The sequence below is a fragment of the Globicephala melas genome, chromosome 11 (genome assembly GCF_963455315.2).
Source record: "Globicephala melas chromosome 11, mGloMel1.2, whole genome shotgun sequence".
Lineage (NCBI taxonomy): Eukaryota > Metazoa > Chordata > Mammalia > Artiodactyla > Delphinidae > Globicephala > Globicephala melas.
This window is the reverse complement of record NC_083324.2, coordinates 23585446-23606398: the sequence shown is the minus strand read 5'-3', so window position 1 is coordinate 23606398 and position 20953 is coordinate 23585446. Positions and strand designations below refer to the sequence as shown.

Genomic DNA, 20953 nt, shown 5'->3' with positions numbered 1-20953 from the left:
AGACCAGTAGCAACAGCAATCACCTAGGAACTTGTGAGCAAAGCAGATTCTTCAGTCACAACTCACCCAGACCTGCCGGATCAGAAACTGGGGCTGGGGCCCAGCCATCCTGTGGCCCAGCGAGCCTTCCAGGTGATGCTGGTAAATGGTCTAGTTTGAGAACCAAACAGGTGATGGAGAGAAGCCATGATCTCCCAAGGGAACGGGTGTGACGTTTTACCCAGAGGAAAGAATCCGTTCACACCCACAGAAATCTGGGCAAACGAGGCAGAAAGTGAGCACGTCTCTGAAGACACAGAAGAGAGGAACCGAAGCCCCCAGTTTACATCTATTTTCCTGTTGTGCTGCTTTCTGACTAGGGCCCTGGCTTCCGTTTAGCATCTGGGATCTGAACCGGCTACAGGCTGCTCAGGGAACACGGAGATTCATTCACACTTGACTTGGGGCCTTTTAAACACAGCTTTGTTCCCAGTTTCTCCCTAAAGCGTTTCAGTCACTACTGACTCCACGATCCTGATGAGAGTGTGTCCAAAGGCCTGCAGCGAATAAGATGTCAACAGCCCAGATGGGGTTTACTTTTACACCAACGCCCAAGCCGACTGGCCTTCCTTCACCAGCAAGACTAACCTGGGTTCTTACTGGAGGATGCCGCTCAGAAGCAGGATGCGGAAAGAACTGCCCATTGCCACCTTTTCTATTAAACTTGATTAAGTCCACTCTTAACCTGATGACTCGCGGATGGTCCAGCAAATTCCCCCACAGGAAGGATGGACAATCCTTACCTTGGGGAGAATTTCGACGTCCACCTCCCCTTGTACACACACTTGTAGTCCCCATAGGTCCACCTTTGTATCAGGACGTAAAGAGCTCCACCGTCCAAGGTTACCACTCAACTTTGTAAGACCACACACACCCACGCGCACGCACGCACACGCACGCACACACGCACGCACACACACGTTTTAGCAATGCTAGGCGACTATTCATTACTCAGTGTAATTTCACCTGAAAATTAACAGTCTCAGCTCAGGTCCTGAAGCCCAACCTAATTTTCTGAAGTTGAGTTCGGGGCCCCTTTCTCCCTGGCTGGGCCCTCGGGGAAATGGATTCTTCTCCCCATTCCCGAGAGGCTGCCCAGATCCTCACTGCCTCCTGCTAAGGCTCACTCTTTTTTTTTTTTTTTTTTGCGGTACGTGGGCCTCTCACTGTTGTGGCCTCTCCCGTTGCGGAGCACAGGCTCCGGACGCGCAGGCTCAGCGGCCACGGCTCACGGGCCCAGCCGCTCCGCGGCATGTGGGATCTTCCCGGACCAGGACACAAACCCGTGTCCCCTGCATCGGCAGGCGGACTCTCAACCACTGCGCCACCAGGGAAGCCCTAAGGCTCACTCTTTAATTATGCTTTAATGTGAATTGATCTTCCCATTAATGAGCCTGTAAAAAAAGACTGATCTGGCCCCTTTTTTCTAGAGGGTGTGCTAGGCACACGGAGAGTTAAATACTGCTGTTGATTTTACTTCCCCAGCAGACCCAGCCCAGAAGAGCTCCCTCCATCCCTCCCGGCCTTGCCTCATGCTCCCTCAGCAGCACCCACTTAACTGGCTCCCAGTGGGGTCACAGACGGGACAGCAGGTTTCATTCCTTCCAGGTTTTATTCTCCGGAAGTTACCATAAAGCGATGTTAAATACGCCATCCCTTTGATTTCATCAGTTTTTCTTCAGCTAAGAGGTCACAGCAAAATACAGAACCACATAGTTCAACCCGCCTCTGATGTTTTCATTTAAATTTTTCATATTCTAAGTCTTCCAGGTACTTTGCTAACAGGAGAGAAAGATACTTTTCTCAAAAGAAAAAAAAGAAAAGATGAGTTTTCAAATTACTGGTTGCCAGGAAGCTGGGAGGACGGGGATAGGAGAGGTGACGGCTTCAGGGGTAGGGGGTTTGTACTGGGGGTGATGGCAATGTTCTGAAATAAGACAGCACTGAGGGGTGCACAACACTGAGGAGGTACTAAAGGTTTCTGACCATACACTTTAAATCCAATAAAACAGTGTTTTATGTTATGTTAGTTTTTTCTCAATAAAAAAAATATAGGGGCTTCCCTGGTGGCACAGTGGTTGAGAATCTGCCTGCTAATGCAGGGGACACGGGTTTGAGCCCTGGTCTGGGAAGACCCCACATGCCGCGGAGCAACTAGGCCCATGCGCCACAACTACCGAGCCTGCGTGTCTGGAGCCTGTGCTCCGCAACAAGAGAGGCCGCGATAGTGAGAGGCCCGCATACCACAATGAAGAGTGGTCCCCGCTCGCCACAACTAGAGAAAGCCCTCGCACAGAAACAAAGACCCAACACAGCCCTAAATAAATTAATTAATTAAGAAAAAAAAAAAAGAAAGAGTAATCCTGTTTTCAAGAAAAAAAAAACATATATATATATATATATATATATATATATATATATATATATATATATAGTTTTCAGAAAAGTTCCCCCCCACCCAAGATTCGAAGTAAAAGGTATTTTGATGTGTTTTCAAATGCAACATAGAACCTAAGGATTTTAACAGCACAATGACAAAGTCACAGGTAATTGTGTGCACGGAATCTTAGCCAAGATCTCCTACCTGATCAAGGCCACAGCTTGGGGGAGGGGGAGCGGCGAGGCATGGGTAGGGGACAGGGTCCAAAACACACCACCAACTGGAAAAGAAGTTACGTGGACAAAGCCAAGGGCCATATGGGAAACATGCTACAGCTAATACACCTGGGACAAAGCTGCTGTGCTTTAAAACTAAAGTCGATTTTACAGCAAGTTTTTTACTCCTAGGAGTGAAAAAAAAACGCAACCATTTCCACTGGAACCAATCTCCTCAGTGATACAAGTGCAGTAACACCACAGGAAAACTGGAAATTTTTCTTCCCCAGAAACGTCACTTATGCATCACACGAAATTACTGTTGCTGTGGGAATCATAACTTGAGTTTCCTGGACTTGGAATTAGAAAAAAAAAAATCTCAAACGTGAAAATCTACCAGCAGATTCTGTCCCTGTTGAACAAAAGTCTGTTTCTTTTTCAGAGAACTATTTTATCAAATTTAGCTCCCTCGCTCCAACCCAATCCTATTAAAAGCTTTCCTCGAGTTTAATGCTTTTCGGTTATTAAGGACAAATGGCTTTGGCATTATCTGCAGAACGTGATGCAAATAAAAATCCGCTCTTTGACAAATACTTTAATTGAATTTGATTCCTTTAATCAGAAAGTATTAACCAACTGAAATTTTCCTGAAGGACTCCAGTTCCCCAAACTCTAGAAAACTCTGTTTTGAGGCCCCGATAGTAAAGCCGGACTTGAAACAAACCCTTTTCCCACACAGCCCTCCCAAGTGTGACCTCAGCAAAGAAGGGCACTGGTGTCTGGGGGATCAGAACACTGTCTTGTGAGGGAGGAACCAGGGTTACTGACAAGGACACGGGAGACAGGAAACCAAACACAGAGATGAAGAGCCGACTTCCACAGGCAAACAAAATCCAGAGGCAAAAGTCCCTCAGTACAGGTGTCTGAGCTGAAAACCACAAAGCTGCTACTTCTGAAAGACGTAAAGCAGCAACAGTGCTTACAGGACAGGGGTATTTCTTTTGTGACATTACTGCCCCAACTCTCAGTTTCTGAGTCACAGAAGGAATATACAAGCTGCAAGTGTACTTTTAGCACGTGTTTCAACGCCTTCACTCACCAGAGGAGGAAAAAGCACCCTGTCCCACGTCACAACACCATCAGAGACAGAGCTGGATATATGCCTGGTCCCCCCTGTTCCCTGCCCCGCCTGCCCACAACCTTGTCCCCAGAAAGCTGTCCCAGCTCCTCTCACTCAGACAGCCTCAGCCATCTGGTCCCTCTGCACATTCGCATTATTCTTCTCATCCTCCTCCTGCCCACAAAGGGGAGAATATGGAGACGAAGGGCCACCAGCGTCAACGCTGATGACGCTAACTGACCAACCACATTTGCAGACACCGTGTCAGGAACTTCCCACACGCGATGGCACTGAATCTTTCCGAGGTCACTCTGGGCCCCAACTGCACGGGCACAGAAGGTACCGACTAAATGTTTGTTGAACATGTGACACCTTTTACCGCTATGGTTCTGAAAAGCCACAAACACACCAGCAAAACATGCTCTTCGAAGCCTGGACGGTTGCAATCATCATGTGGATGGAGATGTGAGAAAATCATGTTCATTTGTTGCCCGCTCTGCTATCTTCTCCCCTGTCCTTTGCACGGCCCACTCGGGAAACACAGGAAGGCATGAAGGATGAGAGCAATATTATCTATAATCCTGCTACCCCGATGCCACCCTGCTAGCCTAACTCTGCAGGCACTAGATCCAGGGGTCTAAGATTGGAGAACACAGGCCCCTCAGAGAGAAGGAAGATAAAGACCCTTCAGTGTCTGTATTTTCAGAGAAATCACTGACCAAGTCAGATGGAGACCAGCTTCAGGCCAAAGGTAGTATCTGCCAATACGAACCTCCATTTTCCAAACTGAATCAAAACCAGGAGGGAGTCTTTTTTTTTTTTCTGTCCTACTTTACATATTTTAATGCTGTCTAATGGAATAGCAGGAACAAGGCCAACCAGCCCCACTGCTCCTGACACTTCGGCCAAGGCACAGAAATGTATTTTTAGTGAGCAGAGCATGGCCTGATTCAGAGCACCACGGGCCCTCGGGGCAAGGACGGGTCACCTGCCACACTCCTGCCTGCTGTGCCGGGGGGAAGAGAAAGGAGCAGTGAACGAGCATTTGGGTCCCGTTTTGGTTCACCTCTCGATTTTGCACCTTACAGGAACTCAGGCAGCCTTGGTTTCCTGTCTGGTAACACAAAGATGTTCTCTCTGGCCCTGGCTTCCCAACCAAGGGGAGGGAAAGCAGTGCTTCTCAAACTTGAACAAGTAGGCAGGTGGCCAGCGGAGCTTGTGAAGGCAGCTTCTGACTCAGCAAGGCTGGGATGACACTTGAGATCCCGCATTTCTAACGAGCTCAGTGCCGATAGGACTCTGCTGGTCCAAGAACCATCCTTTAAATAGCAAGGAGTTAAAAGCGTCTTCCGGTGCATTGCTCTATACACATACCAGGGATTGACATGTCCCTAACTGGCCTCAGGTAAGGGTGACTCATTTAATTTAACGAGCAATGAGACACCTTCCAGATGCCAGACCCTGCAGGCCAGATGGGTACAAAAAGAGAGTCAGATCCTTGACTGTCCATCTTGGGACAAAGAGCTACGTCCTTTGCGCCAGCATTTCACAGGTACAAGAAGTGACTCACAGACCCTTAAAGGTGAGATCATGCCAAGGCCCAAGGGGCCAGGTGACAACTAGCTACCAGCCAGCAGCCAGCCGTCATCTGTCAAACACCTACTCTGGCTGTGCAGGACAGGGAGCTTCATACACATCACACTCGCCTTGAAGCTCGGGCCCACTGCCCCTATGTGTACAGCGGGCCAAGAACACATTCTGCAGATGAGGAAAATGAGGTTCAGAGAGGTGAATCTGTCTGTCCGGGACACAAGGCTGGGCCACGATTCTAACCCCCTGCTCCCCAACCCCACAGTGCCTTGAAAAGGGTTGAGCCCGAGACCATGTTTCACAAGGACAGGGCATCTCCGGATTGCAGGGCCTGTGGCCAGCAAAACCCGGAGATCTAAAAGCTGCACCAGCCATCAGACGGATGACGACTCCTTCCCACCAGGTCCCTCTGCTTGGCTCAGGGTCGACAAGAGATACCCACAGGTGAGCAGACCAGTTACAACACCAGCAAAATCAAAATCAAATAAAAACCAGTGGGGCTGGTGTGGGAACAGGAAATTAGGTGTGAAGAGGGAGGCGCTCTGCTGGGGGAGCTGTCACTAAAATCTGGCCTAGAAAATTGTTGGACTCATGACTGGTTTATCTGGAAAGACCTCTGGGCGAGTTTCAAACAAGCAAACGCCTCCAGCTGACTGCTGAAGAAGTGGGGTAGCTCTCAGTTACCTCCCTTTCTTTCTCATTTAAGTTTCTTTATACCCTTTTTCATCTCCAGTGTGTTGTCTATAATAATCGACACGCTGTATGTTGTCTAACACTTGACCATGACAACGAATTCCTTACTTTTATATTGATTTCAGAAGGCTGGTGGTTTTTGTTTTTTTTTTAAGCCATGAAAGTGAGTGGAGTCACATTCCCAAATTCATTACCACAAAGATGAGCCTACTGTCTTATCATGCACACAGCTTCTTTTGAGTTGAGTTTATTCACTCAAATTGCAGCTTAACCGCTAGGACAAAGAAATTTAATTCTACGTACCCCTGGGCATTAAAAAGATAATTTCCCCCCAAATTAGAGATGAGGCAAAACTTCTGGGTTTTAATTCTACACACCCCAAAACAGCAAGCAAGGCTTTTGTTATCATCATTAGAGCTACATAGAGAAAGGCCCCTTTTTTTTTTTTTTACCAGTGAGCCCACAAACACGAGTTGCCCTGCCACCAAATGTCAGCAAGATGATACCATGCCCTCCCCACACAGTCCAGGGTCCCCCAGATGGCACCACTTACAGAAAGAGAGAGAGGATACGAGCTGAGGCCGCACCCAGCGACGGTATGGCTGTCAACTCATTGTTATTGAGGTACCTGTAATGACAAGAAGAAGAAACGAATCATTCAAAGTAATAGTAAGAAATCACAGACATAAAAGGGAAATAAAAAAAAAACAACAGTGCTGAGTTGGCCATGGGAAGACTGCTATGTTGTAATGCTGAATACAAGATAAAGAATTCAAAAGCAAGTTGTTAACGGGAGAGAATTTATGCCAGGTCACAAAAACCAATTATTTACCACACCCAGAGTCTGTGAATAAACACTCAGGAGATGTCTCCCGTCCTCTAGGAGCTTCCAATCTAGCTCAGAAATCAAGACTAACAGACAGCGAACTGCGAACGCAGGCCAAGGTGCGTGATGCAGAACGACAGCGCCCTCAAGACCCCCAGTGAGAGCGCTCCTCGTGGGCTGAAACAGTCAGAAAAGGATCTGGGGAGGAAAGACCGCCCCCTCCTGGTTGTTTTGTACACATCCCTGACGCGGCTCTGCCCTCACCAAAGGGCAACACGCTCGGACCCAGGGCCAAAGACTCCCGCACTCCCGTTGGGTTCCTGGCGCTGGGACACGTGGGTCAATTACTCCAATGCCTCATCTGTACAACAGCAAAGGAGCTGGACTTGGAGAGTCTCATCTATTTGAGATTCCAGCTTCTCTGAACTCTGATGAAGTCTCCAGACACGTTTCCCAGGAATATATCCGTATAACGGATATATACACACACACTTTTGCACACAGACAACTGGAAAATCCTCCTCAGACCTCAGATGCTTCCCAAGCTCCCTTCCCGCTCGAATATTCTAAATCTGTATTTCCATAGTTCATGACTCTGAATGGAAGGGGAAGCCCGAGAACCAGAACACAGCTCGCCTGGTCCGCCCCCACAGGCTCCGGAATCTGGCCTCCTTACATGGACATGTATTTCCAAATCTGAGAAGAGAATCGAAAATCAGGCTTGCACAGTGAGTGCAAGAATCCTTAAGAAAGCCAAAGCAGTGCTCAGTCTTTTTGCCGGGTGACGGGCTGGAAAGAAACTGCATCTGGGACGCAGAATCAAGGATAAAGCTAGGTTATCTTACTCTCATTTTTGCAGAGAGTATGTCTTACATAGAGCATCTTGTTATGGTTTGAAGACAAGGCCACTGAAATGACAGCTGTATTCATACAAGTTTACAGCTAGTGTTTGCTTGAATAGAATAATCTGGTTGTCTGCCATCTTTTATAGAAATGAATAGGGTTAAAAAAAGGGAAAAGGCCTTGAATTATCCCATTTGCCTTCTTCAGTGCCAAAGCTAGTTAGAGATGAAGCTTGGCAATTACTGGGCTGAGGGACACAGCATGTCTGTTTCAATAGCTTCATGACTGAAGCATCTGGCAGAGAGAAAGCAGATCTGTATCATGCGGCAAATCCCTTCTCCACTTAAAGGGCCCTTGTTTGTGTGTTGAAGGAGACAATTAATTACTTTAACAGTCTCTTATCTGACCGCCCCCTGAATCAGATTGCTTCTCCTTCACCTTTTATCTCTCCACCCCTGCTGCGATCCGTTTCCTATCTCGGTACAGGGATGCTGAAAACACTCCATCAGTATGAATCTCTACTAATAAATCTTCACAGTACCGTAAATGCACGTTATCACTAGAAGACAGCCTCAGATCTTATCAGAGCAAGGGAAACTAAGGTCAGGGGCCTGTTGCCAAGAAGGCAGCTTGCTTAAGAACTCTTCATTTCTTACAGATTTACTCTCCAACACAGGTGTTGGGGGGTCATAATAATAATAGCGGCAGCTAACTTACTGAGGGCTTATTATGCGCCAGGTATGACTCTAAGAGCCTTTCAGTACACGGACCCGTCTTTAGAGCCCTACAAGGCAGGCCCCATGAACAATGTCATTGTACCAAGGGGGAAACTGAATCACTAAGACGTTAAGTAATTTGCCCAAGGTCACCAGTAGTAAAAGGCAGTGGCCCTGTGTGTCTAGCCCCAAAGTTTAGGTTCTTAACCATCACCTCTACTTATTTATAGCGACGGTAGCAACCCTACAGTATTACGTCACTGCATCGCTACACCTCTGAGGTTGGAACCAGGTACTAGTACTGTTCCCCACCTTACAGGTAAGTTCTCTAAATTTCAAATCAAAGGAGAGCCACCAAGCGAAAAGGCCAGCAGGCAGAAAGCCCATAATTCCTTGGGTAACATGGTAACTGCACTGCCGTCGCTTAGGACTGGACTTGATTTTAAATCCAAAATGAACAGTATGGACTTCACTGCAGGAGAACTCTGGCTGAATGAGCTCGGTCTCGGGCCACCCCTGCTGCACATATGACAAACTGCTCCACCCAATTTCACAGAATAATAAATGAACAAGGAGAAGGGGCATCATCATAATATCTCGTATCTTGACCCAAATGCTGGAAGCAGAGTGTGCAGGTGCCGTGGACCAGTGCTGAAGGTGAACAGGACATTTTAGGTCTGGATCAGCAGCCCGGAGTCAACAGGATGAGGCAGAAATCGCAGGCTCTGATCTCAGCAGGCCTGCTGGATTTATGAAAAGGTCAGATGGAGCTCAAAGGAGAAGATCTACAAGGCTAGCTTACTTCTGGATCATTTCTACTTAAAAAGAACCGCTAGTAAATCTGAGTCAGCTCCACCACTGCTGGCTCTCTCTTTGTTCACGCTGCCCCTGGTTGAAACCAGAACACTACCCTCAGAAGGCAACGGAGGACCAACTCACGCTGAGACACGACCAACTTGCCAGACTGAAATAGAGACCGGTCAAAAATAGCACAGCCAGAGCTGGGCGGGGAAGGGCCCTCGGGAAGTTCAGCACAGTCTCCACACGTAAAGACATTGTCGGAATTTAGGATTGTGTTTGATGAAATCTTCTGAATACCTCGGGCTGTGCAATCTTCCCCCACTTTGGACTCCCCCCAAATTTGCTTCCATCCAAGGCCCTGAACATCCTTCTAAAATATCTGGCTTCTATAACTGAACCTTTTCCTGATGATTCAGGACCGAGAAGTGCTCCAGGAGCATCAGACCGCGAATTGTGGCCCAACCCTGCAGCTGGAAAAGGTGTGAAAAAGATATGGGGGTGGGGGCGGGGGGGTCCCCCCTGGGCAGACGCGGAGGTGGGCCTTTCCCACCCTCCTGGGCCCCCTCAGCTCTCTCTGAAACTCCCATTTACGTCCTCGACTTGCTTTATAGGAAGCTTTTACATTCTGCAAGATGCAAAATGTTAAAAAAGGATGCTTCTGAGGACTTTCACTACTGTGACTGCCTCAGTCGAATTAGGCATCAAGAAACAACGAAAAACAAACCCACAGGTCATTCTGACTTATAGCGCTTTCTGGTTTTTAAAAAATTTTTGGCCATATTTATTTATACACTGATAGCTGAGACAAGCACACAGTAAAATTCCAAACTGTTTCAAAAAAGAACACCAGGAATACATATTGAAATACACAGCTTCCTTGCCCTCCAGGCCGCTGGTCGGCCTCCTCCAGCTGCCGGCTACTAGGGATGGACACGTGTTTTTCTCTCACGCAGATGCTTGTGTGTTATACAGACTGTTCAGTACCAGTCTACCCCTTAGTAAGAGATCTTGGAAATCTCCCTAATTCTTTTAACCAGCGGTGGACCGCTCCTCGGCTGGGATGAACGGTATGAATGAACCATAATTTATTTAGCCGATCCGCCAATTCGTAGGCAGTTTGGTTGTTTCCAAACACAAAGGGAGCGGCCACTAATAACAGTCAAAGTTGGGCCGGGGGTTGGAACGTCAGTTCGTTTTGTTTCTCAAGCAGGAGAAAGTCGTCAGTAGTAGGTAGGAGCACGCTACTTTGGAGTCAGGGACAGACTCCAAATCAATAACTGTTATTAGTGTTTTCAGCTACCTGAGAATAAGGCAGACTGCACAACGACTTTGGCAAGACTTACGATATAGTGTGTATACCAGCTGGCCGGATACAGTTATTTTAATATCGTGACATAGGATATAGTTACTTGAAGTCAGCACTTATAAACAACAAGGGCAAACGCTTTTCTACGTGCCAGGCTCTGTGCTGAGGGCTTTATGTGCCACGTCTCACTGAATGACATGTCAACCCTTTAAGGAAGGCACTAAATCATCACCTCACCTTAAAAGAAGAAACTGAGGCCCAGTTGCAGCACAGCAGAGCAGGGGTTATTTGGAGGGGATTAGCTCAGATTTTTACATCAGACAGACCCGGGACCATTCTACCCCGAGCCCACCCCTACCGATCGAATGGCCTTCGGCGTGTCACTTAGCCTCACTGTGCCTTAGCTTCCATCTCCCCAGTGTGTGCAAAGTACGAGCACCAGCTTCACAGGGTTCTGGCAGGATCTGGCTGAACTCATTCAATCTAACAGCCTAGGAGAGAGCCAGATATATAGTACATGCTTAACAGGTGGGGGTAATTCATAGCCCCAAAGCAGTGCCTCACAGGACACCCCCTCGGGATCTCACCCCGCCCTTAAACACACCGCGCACACACACACGTGGAGGGGGGAGAGCAGAAGCCTGGGACACCAGAGGGTGAGCCATAAATACCCAGCGGCAGGGCACACTCAGCCTTCCTCGCCGCCTTCAGGAACATTTTAGGTCAACAGCCCTGGAAAGCACACGACAGCACCCACATGAAGCATTCCCGGGCCAGGCAGCAGTAACGTGATCCGAGTGCCGTTTTGAAAGAGGCCGGTATAAATAGCCCCTCTTATTAATAGCGGAGCCTCGCCGTCCAGGCCCGCTGGCTGGAAGCCCTCCCTGGTGGGCTTTCCTCGGAGCTGCGGGCAGTGAGGACCAGGTGGCTTGGCAGCAGGTGCACGAGCATCCTCACGTCCTCCGGGGGCCTCCGCCGGCTCGCTCTCTCCCTCCCACTGGCCTGTGATGCTCTGTGGTTCCGGCCTCCAAAATAAAACCACTGCTAAACCACCGCCCGCCGCTTTGCCAGCCTGTGGTTCCCCTTGCGCTCAGCTTTCCAGACTCGAGTGGCTGTGCAGGGTTTAGGAGGAACTGACAGCTCCCGGGAGACCCAGTTAATTTAGAAGCAATTGTGTGTCGGCTGTGATTTTTTTCTTTTCTTCAATATCCTTCTCCACCTCCCCACCCTGCACTCCTGACGGCCTCTTTCTGCCTCCGTCATGTATTAAAATTCCCTTCGGGAAGGGCTCCGATCCTTATCAGTGAGAAGTTCCACTGCTCTGGGCCCCCGGGGAATTTGTCTCATCCATCCCACGGTGTGACACCAGGGACCAGAGGTGGTCACGGTGGTAAAGGTTCAACCTATCGGCCCTCAAGGATTTGTTTCTTAACAAGGCGCCCAGCTCGGGGCGAGGGGCGTGCGCTGTGTGCTTCTGAGAGTAGCAGAAGAGAAGAGAAATAACACACAGGGAACCCTTCCCATGGGCAAGGCTCTGGACATCAGCTCCAATGAATAATTATTATAATTCGCTAACACGTCATTATGCCCATGTTCCAGAAGAGGGAAAAGAGGCACAGAGGTAAGTAACTTGTCCAGGGACACAGTCCCCATAAGGGGCAGAACCAGAACTCAAATCCAGGTCTGCTTGCTACCAAATGTGCATTTTCCCCAGTACCCCCTACTGCATCCATAAAGGGGAATCCGTGTCTTTACAACTCGCACACCCAGGAAGGCAGCGCTGCCATGGAGAGCTTGGGACAGGAGTTAGACTGAGGACTGCAGGCCCAGCTCCCCCATGTACTAGCTGTGCAATTGCAGCCAGGTGCCCAGGCCTCGACTCCTCCAACCGTCTCAAAAAGGTAGAATGTCCATAAGGTGTGGACGGCTGGGCACAGTGGCCAGCTACACGTGTCAACATTCCTGCGTGCATTAGCGGGAAAAAGGAGAGAAGGCACACACAGCAGAGAGAGAGCGCAGAGGAGTGGGTGAGGAGCCTCCTCCTGTCCCTAAATTCAACAGGAGCTCAGGGGAGGGAGAAAAGGCAGGTTGGGAGGGGAGAAGGGAGGCTGGGCTTGGAGGGAGTTGGGTTTGGACAAGGGGTCTGGAGGAGCTAAGAGGAAACAGCCGGTACCTAGGGAGAGAAGACTCTGGTGCAGGACGAGGGACACAGGAGGGAAACACTGCACTTCCTGTCCTTTTAAAATCTTCGGTGGAAGGCTGGGGGTTGAGATGAGGGGGGTATGGGGATTTAGGGCAGTGCAGCTTCAGGGTGAAAGGCACAGCTCGGGGAATCAAACAGATCTGAGTTCAGCTCTCAGCTTTACCAACTGGGCAACACTGCACAGGTTTATTTAACCTCTCCGAGCTTCCATTTCCTCCTTTGTAAAGTGGAGAAAATAACTGTAAAGGAAAGAATTTAAATCAGATAGAACTGGTGTCAGGATGAAATGAGGCAGTCTTCCCCGAAGTTTGAGTGTGGTGCTGCTGTGATTACTGCGGCCGTTGGGACTCGGGGAATTTATTTTTAAGACTAACCAGCATACCCAGCGAAGGACAGGTGCAAGTCAGATGCTCTCAGCTCTAGATCTGGGTGGGGTTTATGTTCCAAAAAAGCACCAAGTAGAAGGGGGATTAAAAGCCGGAGGTCAAGGGAACCAAACCAAATGAAAATTGAAAGGCTGTCTGGGGAAGGAACCAATGGAAAAAGAAAACTAGAGAGAATAATGCAGAAAAGGCTCATGGGAGCATCTACTGTGCCCCAAATTTATGGCAGGGCCAATGATTTTGGAACCATAACCTAACATGACCCCCAGGGCCCTGCAGGACCCAGGCGCTGGCCACACACCCCACCCCTCATGCACTCCTGGCACAACGGCCCTCGTCCTCTTCCTTCCTTGGGGGCCTGTATTTGCAGCCTGTCCTGTGCACACCGTTCACATTTGCTTGATCTGATCATCACCATCCTAAGCACACTGGCTCCGTTATCACCCCTCCAAAATCACAAAAGAAGAAAATCCTCCCGTGAGCCTGTCCTACGCCCCCCTTAACACTTACCACCAGTGAGTCCTACTGGTTTCCTTGTTACCCCTAGGTCGTGCCCCATCTTAACGTGAGTCCTGTGAGAGGAGAGGTTTGTCTGCAGCGCCAGGATTGGGGGAGAAGGGGAGCAGCACTTAAGGGGCCGCCGAAAAACTCCGGAGCCAGGATAAGAATATCTGAATGCAGTGTCTTTTAAATATCAAAGTGAACACAAAACAAAATTCATTAAGAACAGAGTATCTAAGTTTTCACACCAAGACAGGATTGGCAACAGTGCCGCGTCAAGCCAGACTGGAGCCTGGGGCAAAGGAAAGGTGAGTAAACCTGATCCTGACTTTACCAAAACTTCTTGTATTTTGTTGACCATGGGGTTTCTTGGGCATTCATTGTGATGTTTTAAATACCGCATTAAGGTGTCATTTATCTCAAATGCTGAGTTTTTAGAGGCCCCTTAAATTCTGCACCTGAGGCGAACGCCTCATTTGCCAACCCTAATCCTAGCCCTGTATGCCTGTCTTATTCACTCCTGTGCTCCCAGCAGCACAGCAGTGCCTGGCTCATATTAGGTATTCGAGGAAATGTTAAATGAAAGCTTGAATAATGCCAGAAGAAACACCTCAATTTTTGTTTTTGTCCAATTCTAAAAGAAACCACTAAGCTCTGAGACTCAACATGCAGAAGTTGAATATCATAACCACAAGCATTAAAGGCAGCCTGGATCAGGGGAAAGCACTGGGTTATGAAGCAAACCGGTTCCTTGATGGACTGCGTTTATCATCTTGGGTGGCTGTGACGGGCTGAACTGTATTCCCTCAAGATTCATATGTTGAACTCCTAGCCCTCAGTACCTCAGAATATGACTGCATTTGGAGAAAGGGTCTTGAAAGAGGTCATATGGATGGGTCCTAATCCAATATAGCTGGTGCCCTTTTAAGAAGAGGACATTTGCACACACACAAGAGGCACCAGGGAAGTGCGCATATAAAGGAAAGGCCACATGAAGAGGTGGCAAGAAGGTGGCTTCAGTGGAAACCAACCGTGCCAGGACCTTGCTCTTGAACTTCCAGACTCCAAAACTGTGAGAAAATAAGTTTCCGTCCTTGAAGTCACCCAGTCTGTGGTCTTTTTGGCAAACTAACATAAAAACCCACTCCAAACTTCCCTGCCCTGACCACTGGTCTGTTGACCCTATGGGAAAATAATGATCCTGGACAAAGTATTTCCAAGAGCCCCTTCCAACTCTGATCTTCCTTTAACTTTGGAAGTTGAAACCTTTTTAAAACAGACATGGAAACCGTAAATGCCATCTTGGAGAATCTGGAGACGGCGGTAGGGAATGCAAGTATTTTACAAATTGCACCATCTGATTAAATTTCCTTTCGATAAATCGTCAACAATGGAATCGAAGAATAATAAACAAGGACTTTATCAGTTACACATAGTAAGTAACATAGGTAAAGCACTTAATAATCTCTAAAAAATATCTAACAATAGAAGCACTGGGTGAATGATTTATGGAATATTCACGTGTAGTAGTTTTACACAAAAATTGAAATGGGATAGTAAAAACCTTTTAATTTACATGACAAAGTAGTCAAAAATGTAAGGATAGGTAAAGAAACAGACATAATACCACAATATAAACACAGCTTGATTCCAGAATTATAAGTGTAGAGGTGTATATTTTTCACTAAGTGTTCACAATGGTTAGGTCTGGGTGATAATTCTAGTGATTTTCATTTGTTTTTACATATTTCTACAGTTTACAAATTTTCTGCAGTGGGTATGCATGGCTTTTCTCTAAAGTCCCCGTGGAACTAAAATCCTTATAACCCTAACATTGACGTTAAAAGCAGAATTCTTTACATTAAAAAGAAGAAGAAGAAAAAGAAGAGGAGGGGGAGGGGGAGGGGGAGGGGGGGAGGGGGAGGGGGAGGAGGGGGAGAAGAAAAGATTGAGGCCTGATTTAAAGGATACTGCAAGAGGCAGCAAGCCTAGAGTTCCAAAGGCAGTAATGTCTAGTTCTCTTTGGAGATGGGAAGAGAAAGTCTACCTTACTATCTATTCCTCTATACCTTGGTTTCCTGGGAAACAGAAGGGGTGGGCTGGCGCAAATGTCCCTGCAAAGCAGGCTGCTCTAGCGCCCTGGGAACTGGGGGAAGTACTAGCCAGGTGTGTTAAACTAGCTGGTCCACCAGGCTTCCCACAAGCCTATACACCCACCATGGACTTGTGATTTCCAGTAACTCCACACCTGCTGGACTGCCCAGGAAAAAGAGGGGGGCTTCAGTGAAGGAGCACTAACTAAGTAGGACAGTTTGTCACTGACAGTCCCTCACAGATGCTCCTTCTAACAAGTTCAGACTGCTGATCCAGGGAAGAGAGCGACGCTGCCGTAAGAGAGAATCTTTCCAAGGAGCTCTCCATCCCGCCAACCCCCAGAAGTTTGGGGAAAAGCACTCACACTTCTTGTAGATTCGGCAAGTCCTCAAAACCAGCAGGATCAATCTCAGAAAGTTTGCTGTGACTCAGGTTTCTGGTAAAAGGAGAGCAAAAAACAAACAAAAAACTCAATCAGTACCCTCAAATTCAGGAATCGTCTACCCATCCCTCCCCTCATAACTGCCCGTATCTCACGCCCTATTTTAAGTAATCTTATTGATAATGAGATTTACAGCTATACCTCGTCCCCGCTTGGATCCATAAACAAGCCACTGTGAAAATCTCAATTCACTTGAGGTTGGCTAAATCCAAATGGACTTCAATCAATACCATTTTGCCACTTCACAACTTTATAAAGAAATTCTGAGGGAAGCTAACCCTCCTACTTTACACTAGAGCATGCTGGTCCAAATGCTTTGTACCATATCAAGTCCAAGGCTATTCTAAATGGCATTTTTTTTTTTTTTTTTTTTTTTTTGCAGTACACGGGCCTCTCACTGTTGTGGCCTCTCCCCTTGCGGAGCACAGGCTCCGGACGCGCAGGCTCAGCGGCCATGGCTCACGGGCCCAGCTGCTGCACGGCACGTGGGATCTTCCCGGACCGGGGCATGAATCCGTGTCCCCTGCATCGGCAGGCGGACTCTGAACCACTGTGCCACCAGGGAAGCCCTGGGCCCTTACTTCTTAACTGTGCACTGTGCGCTGCTCCCTGCCACTAAAATACACCTAGTCCTGTGTATGCCGAAGGGGCTGGCTGACATTTTTCATCTCAGCTATTCATTCCATTGCCATTACTGACAATTAACAAGTACCGCGAATCATGAGTTTAGAGTCTGTCTCTTAAGGGGCCCAGCATCACATTAAGTGCCAGCTTTCTTTGAAGCTTCTTCCAGAGACATTCCAATCAATACTAGGCCAGAGCTGACAGCCATTTCACTGTCAACTCAAGACATTCATCTAAATAAAAGTCAAACTACCCTTGAAAACTAATGGCACATCTGTGTTCAGGGCACAGCCTGAATTAAAAGCAATTTGTCCAAGGATTATGATACCATAAAAATTGAAGGTGGTAATTTTTAAACCACCTACTGAAGTCAAGTGTGAGCTTGTCTGCTCTTAGGAGTATTTACAATGGGATACTTAGAAACCAGCAGGTTAGACTTGGAACAGAAAATCCACAAATGGAGAGAATTCTCTCACGTCACAAAAAGGACTGAAAAGACTGAAATCTTCTTCTATGGTGAGCATATTATCATGACAAAGGCGGGTGGAAATCTTGTTTCTGGGTCTGCAGATACTGTGAGTTTATAATGACTGTGACATTTATATCATCATAGGTAATGGGAGTTGTTGGGCTAAAGGAAGCATGAGAGAAAGACTCAGAAACCACAAAGGCAACAGTAGGAAGGGCAAGCAAGTAATGCGGGTGGTCACCTGCCAGGTGTGGAATGAGGTTGACACAGCAGTGGCCACTCACCCGCCCTCCACCTACAGGGGGCATTTGCTCCTATTTCCAGAAACAAGGGTGGTATTGACCAGTCTCCTCCACTTCCAAGAAAGGCTCAATCTCTGAATTTTTATGTGAAATCTTTTCAATTCTTTAAGTATATATATAAATCTGCAGACCATATTTAGCCCAAGAACCACTGTTTTTCAAGCTCTGATCTAGGTTCAAAATGAATAACTTATTTCTGGCTTGTTATACGTGGCCAGGGCTGGAGCTGGGGCTCAGAGGATCCAGGACCCAAGCAATTCCTGGTGGCTCCATTTTGAACGATCTGGAATGAAATCACTTCCCTCAATTCCCACCCCAGGAGGGTCCACATCCTTCAGCAACTCAGTATTAGAATAAAACCACTTTTGGACTTCCCTGGTGGCACAGAGGTTAAGAATCTGCCTGCCAACGCAGGGGCACGGGTTCCAGCCCTGGTCCGGGAAGATCCCACATGCCACAGAGCAGCTAAGCCCATGCGTCACAACTACTGAGCCTGCACTCTAGAGCCCGTGAGCCACAACTACTGAGCCTGCACTCTAGAGCCTGTGAGCCACAACTACGGAGCCTGCGCTCTAGAGCCCACGAGCCACAACTACTGAGCCTGAACGCCAGAACTACTGAAGCCCGTGCGCCTAGAGCCTGTGCTCTGCAACAAAGAGAAGCCACCGTAATGAGAAGCCCACGCACCGCAACAAAGAGTAGCCCTCACTAGCCACAACTAGAGAAAGCCCGCGCTCAACAACAAAGACCCAACGCAGCCATAAATAAATAAATAAAATAAAAAGATTAAAAAAAAGAGAATAAAACCACTTCAAATCACAATACCCCTTGGTCCATCTTTCCCTTAAAGAGCACACACAATTTATTTAAATTTCAAAAATGCTACACAAATTCTGCTTTTTAGATAAGGCAGCTTGAGAAAGGGGGCTTCCATAAGCTAGTTGTATCAAGAAACCAGCCAGTAACAGGACTTAACATGGAGATTCTAGGAAGCAGCAACAAAGCTTTAGATACTTGTCAGTGGAAATTTAAGCACTCACTGGGTCTGCCTGGATGCGGTGACTTTTTGACTTTCAATGAACTAGAAAAGCCATATATCAACAACTGAGTGTCTGCAGACTGGCTCTAAGAGTAATTATCCTCTCGAGTGCCTATCAGCCATACAGACAGAAGACAGTGGCTGAGGCTCGGGTCCCTTGGAACAGCTGTGCTTGTGGACACAGAGCTGCCTAGCTTTTTAGTCTTGAGAAATAAATCCTGGTACAAGCTGCTGATCATCAACTGCTTTATCAGGAAATGGGGAAAATATTTATTCCCCCTGACAAATGAATACAATCTGAAGTGAAATCCTCAGACATTTTCTTGTTTGCTCATTTCTGGGAGGCACACTCCCAGCATAATTATTTTTTATCGTGGTAAAATATATATAACACAAAATGGACCATCCTGACCATCTTTAAATGTACGGTTCGGGGGCATTAAGTATGTTCTCATTGTGGTGCAACCATCACCACCATGCATTCCTCACTAGAACTTTTTACGCATCTTTTCCAACTGAATGCCACACTCATGAAGCACTGACTTCCCACTCTCCCCTGCCCCCCGGGGCTGGCCTCCTCCACTCTACACGGTGTCTGTATGAATTTAACGTGGCTCCGTACTTCATAGAAGTGGAGCCATACAGTATGCGACCGTGTGTGTCTGGCTTATTTCACTCAGCACAATGCCCTCAAGGTGTGTCCACGTCGTAGCATGTGTCAGAATTTCCTGTTCCTTTTTGTGGCTGAATAGCATTCCATTATTCCATTGCATGCAGGTAAGTATGTATCTCACTCACGTTTTGTTTATCCCTTTAACAGCTGATGGACAGTTGGCTTGTTTCCATCTTTTGGCTATCGTGAATCATGCTGCTATGAACATTGGTAGGGTTTTTTTCCCAGTATAATAAAGTTTTTTTTAAAAAACCCACAAAAAACCTTTGACTGCCATGCTTCCTGACAACGTTCATTCCTCAACGATTAAGGACATCCATCTACTCAGCCTAAGAACTGTGGAGAGAGGGGTACGAATTCTCATCTCAGGTCTGAAGAACAATCCAAGGGTTAATTGGCGAAAAACCTTTCACGAGGCCTTTCTTTCAGGTGGCGGCTGACAAGCACACCAGTCAAAAGCATCTCACTTATTTCTACAGACACGATCGCCCCTTACCAGGCCCGACATCTGAGTGTGTCTTCAGTTGAAGGTTTCAGATTCTCCTGTCAAAACAATTCATCTGTCAGCAGGACAGATGCTGTCAAAAGCATTTCTGCACCTTTCAGGAGCAAAGCACAGGGAAAGAAACCTCAGGGAATTTAGTTACTGCCAATTGCAGCTTTCATTAAACAGTGTGTCAGCCATTGTCATAACATACACTTCCCTTGTTCTTGGCACAAAGGGTGCGCAGATCTTCGAACAATGGAGCCCGGCCGTAGATATCCTTTCTGCTAACGTGCTGAGAGATGACTGTCCGGCCCACCATTTGCCCAACACACAGGAGACCTCTCGGCAGAGGCCAGCTCAAGTCTTAGCCAGGTTTTATCTGCGGCTGAAAAGCAAAGGGTTCAACGGTGCACGACAGTAATCTTTTTGCTGAGCCTTCTTCCTGGCAAGACCCCCTACCCTGATCCCACAGAATGAGAAGAGCTAAGTGTTCAAATAGCTGAGAAATCCCCACTGTTCTGTAAACCTGTGCTCTCCAATTCAGCAGCCACTAGCCCTGTGACTGCTGACATTTACGCTTTAATTAAGATTACAGAAAATTAAGAATTCAGTGTCTCAGTGACACTAGCCATTTTCCAAATGTCCAACGACCTGCGGCTACTGTCTTGACTGCACAATGCAGGGAGAGGATGTGTCCGTCATCCCTGCAATTTCTATTAATCTAAATCATGGAGTAATCAACAAATATGTCTGAATCATAAAGTAATCAACAAATATTTAAAGTGAAACAGCACGTAGGGAAGAAACTTGGACTTTAAAAATAACTTTGACAACTATAGCTTTATAGTACAGTCTTAAGTCAGGGAGCCTGATTGCTCCGGCTCCGTTTTTCTTTCTCAAGATTGCTTTGGCTATTCGGGATCTTTTGTGTTTCCATACAAATTGTAAAATTTTTTGTTCTCGTTCTGTGAAAAATTACAAAACAGGTATCGAGTTACAGATGTAGAAAACAAACTTATGGTTACTGGGGTAAGGGGGGGGGGAGAGGGATAAATTGGGAGATTGGGATTGACATATACACATTACTATATATAAAATAGATAACTAATAAGGACCTACTGTATAGCACAGGAAACTCAATACTCTGTAATGGCCTATATGGGAAAAGAATCTAAAAAAGAATGGATATATGTATATGTATAACTGC

General features: G+C 47.2%; 1 protein-coding gene across 1 annotated transcript in view; it reads right to left on the bottom strand.

Moving 5' to 3' along the window:
* Positions 1 to 20953, bottom strand: part of LRIG1 (leucine rich repeats and immunoglobulin like domains 1) — a 119829-nt gene that overhangs the window by 64052 nt on the left and 34824 nt on the right. The window contains exons 2-3 of the mRNA XM_030867661.2: positions 16075 to 16146; positions 6591 to 6665 (exon numbers count right to left, since the gene is read on the bottom strand). Of these exons, the coding sequence (XP_030723521.1) occupies positions 6591 to 6665; positions 16075 to 16146 (147 nt within the window). The remainder of the gene's footprint in view (positions 1 to 6590; positions 6666 to 16074; positions 16147 to 20953) is intronic.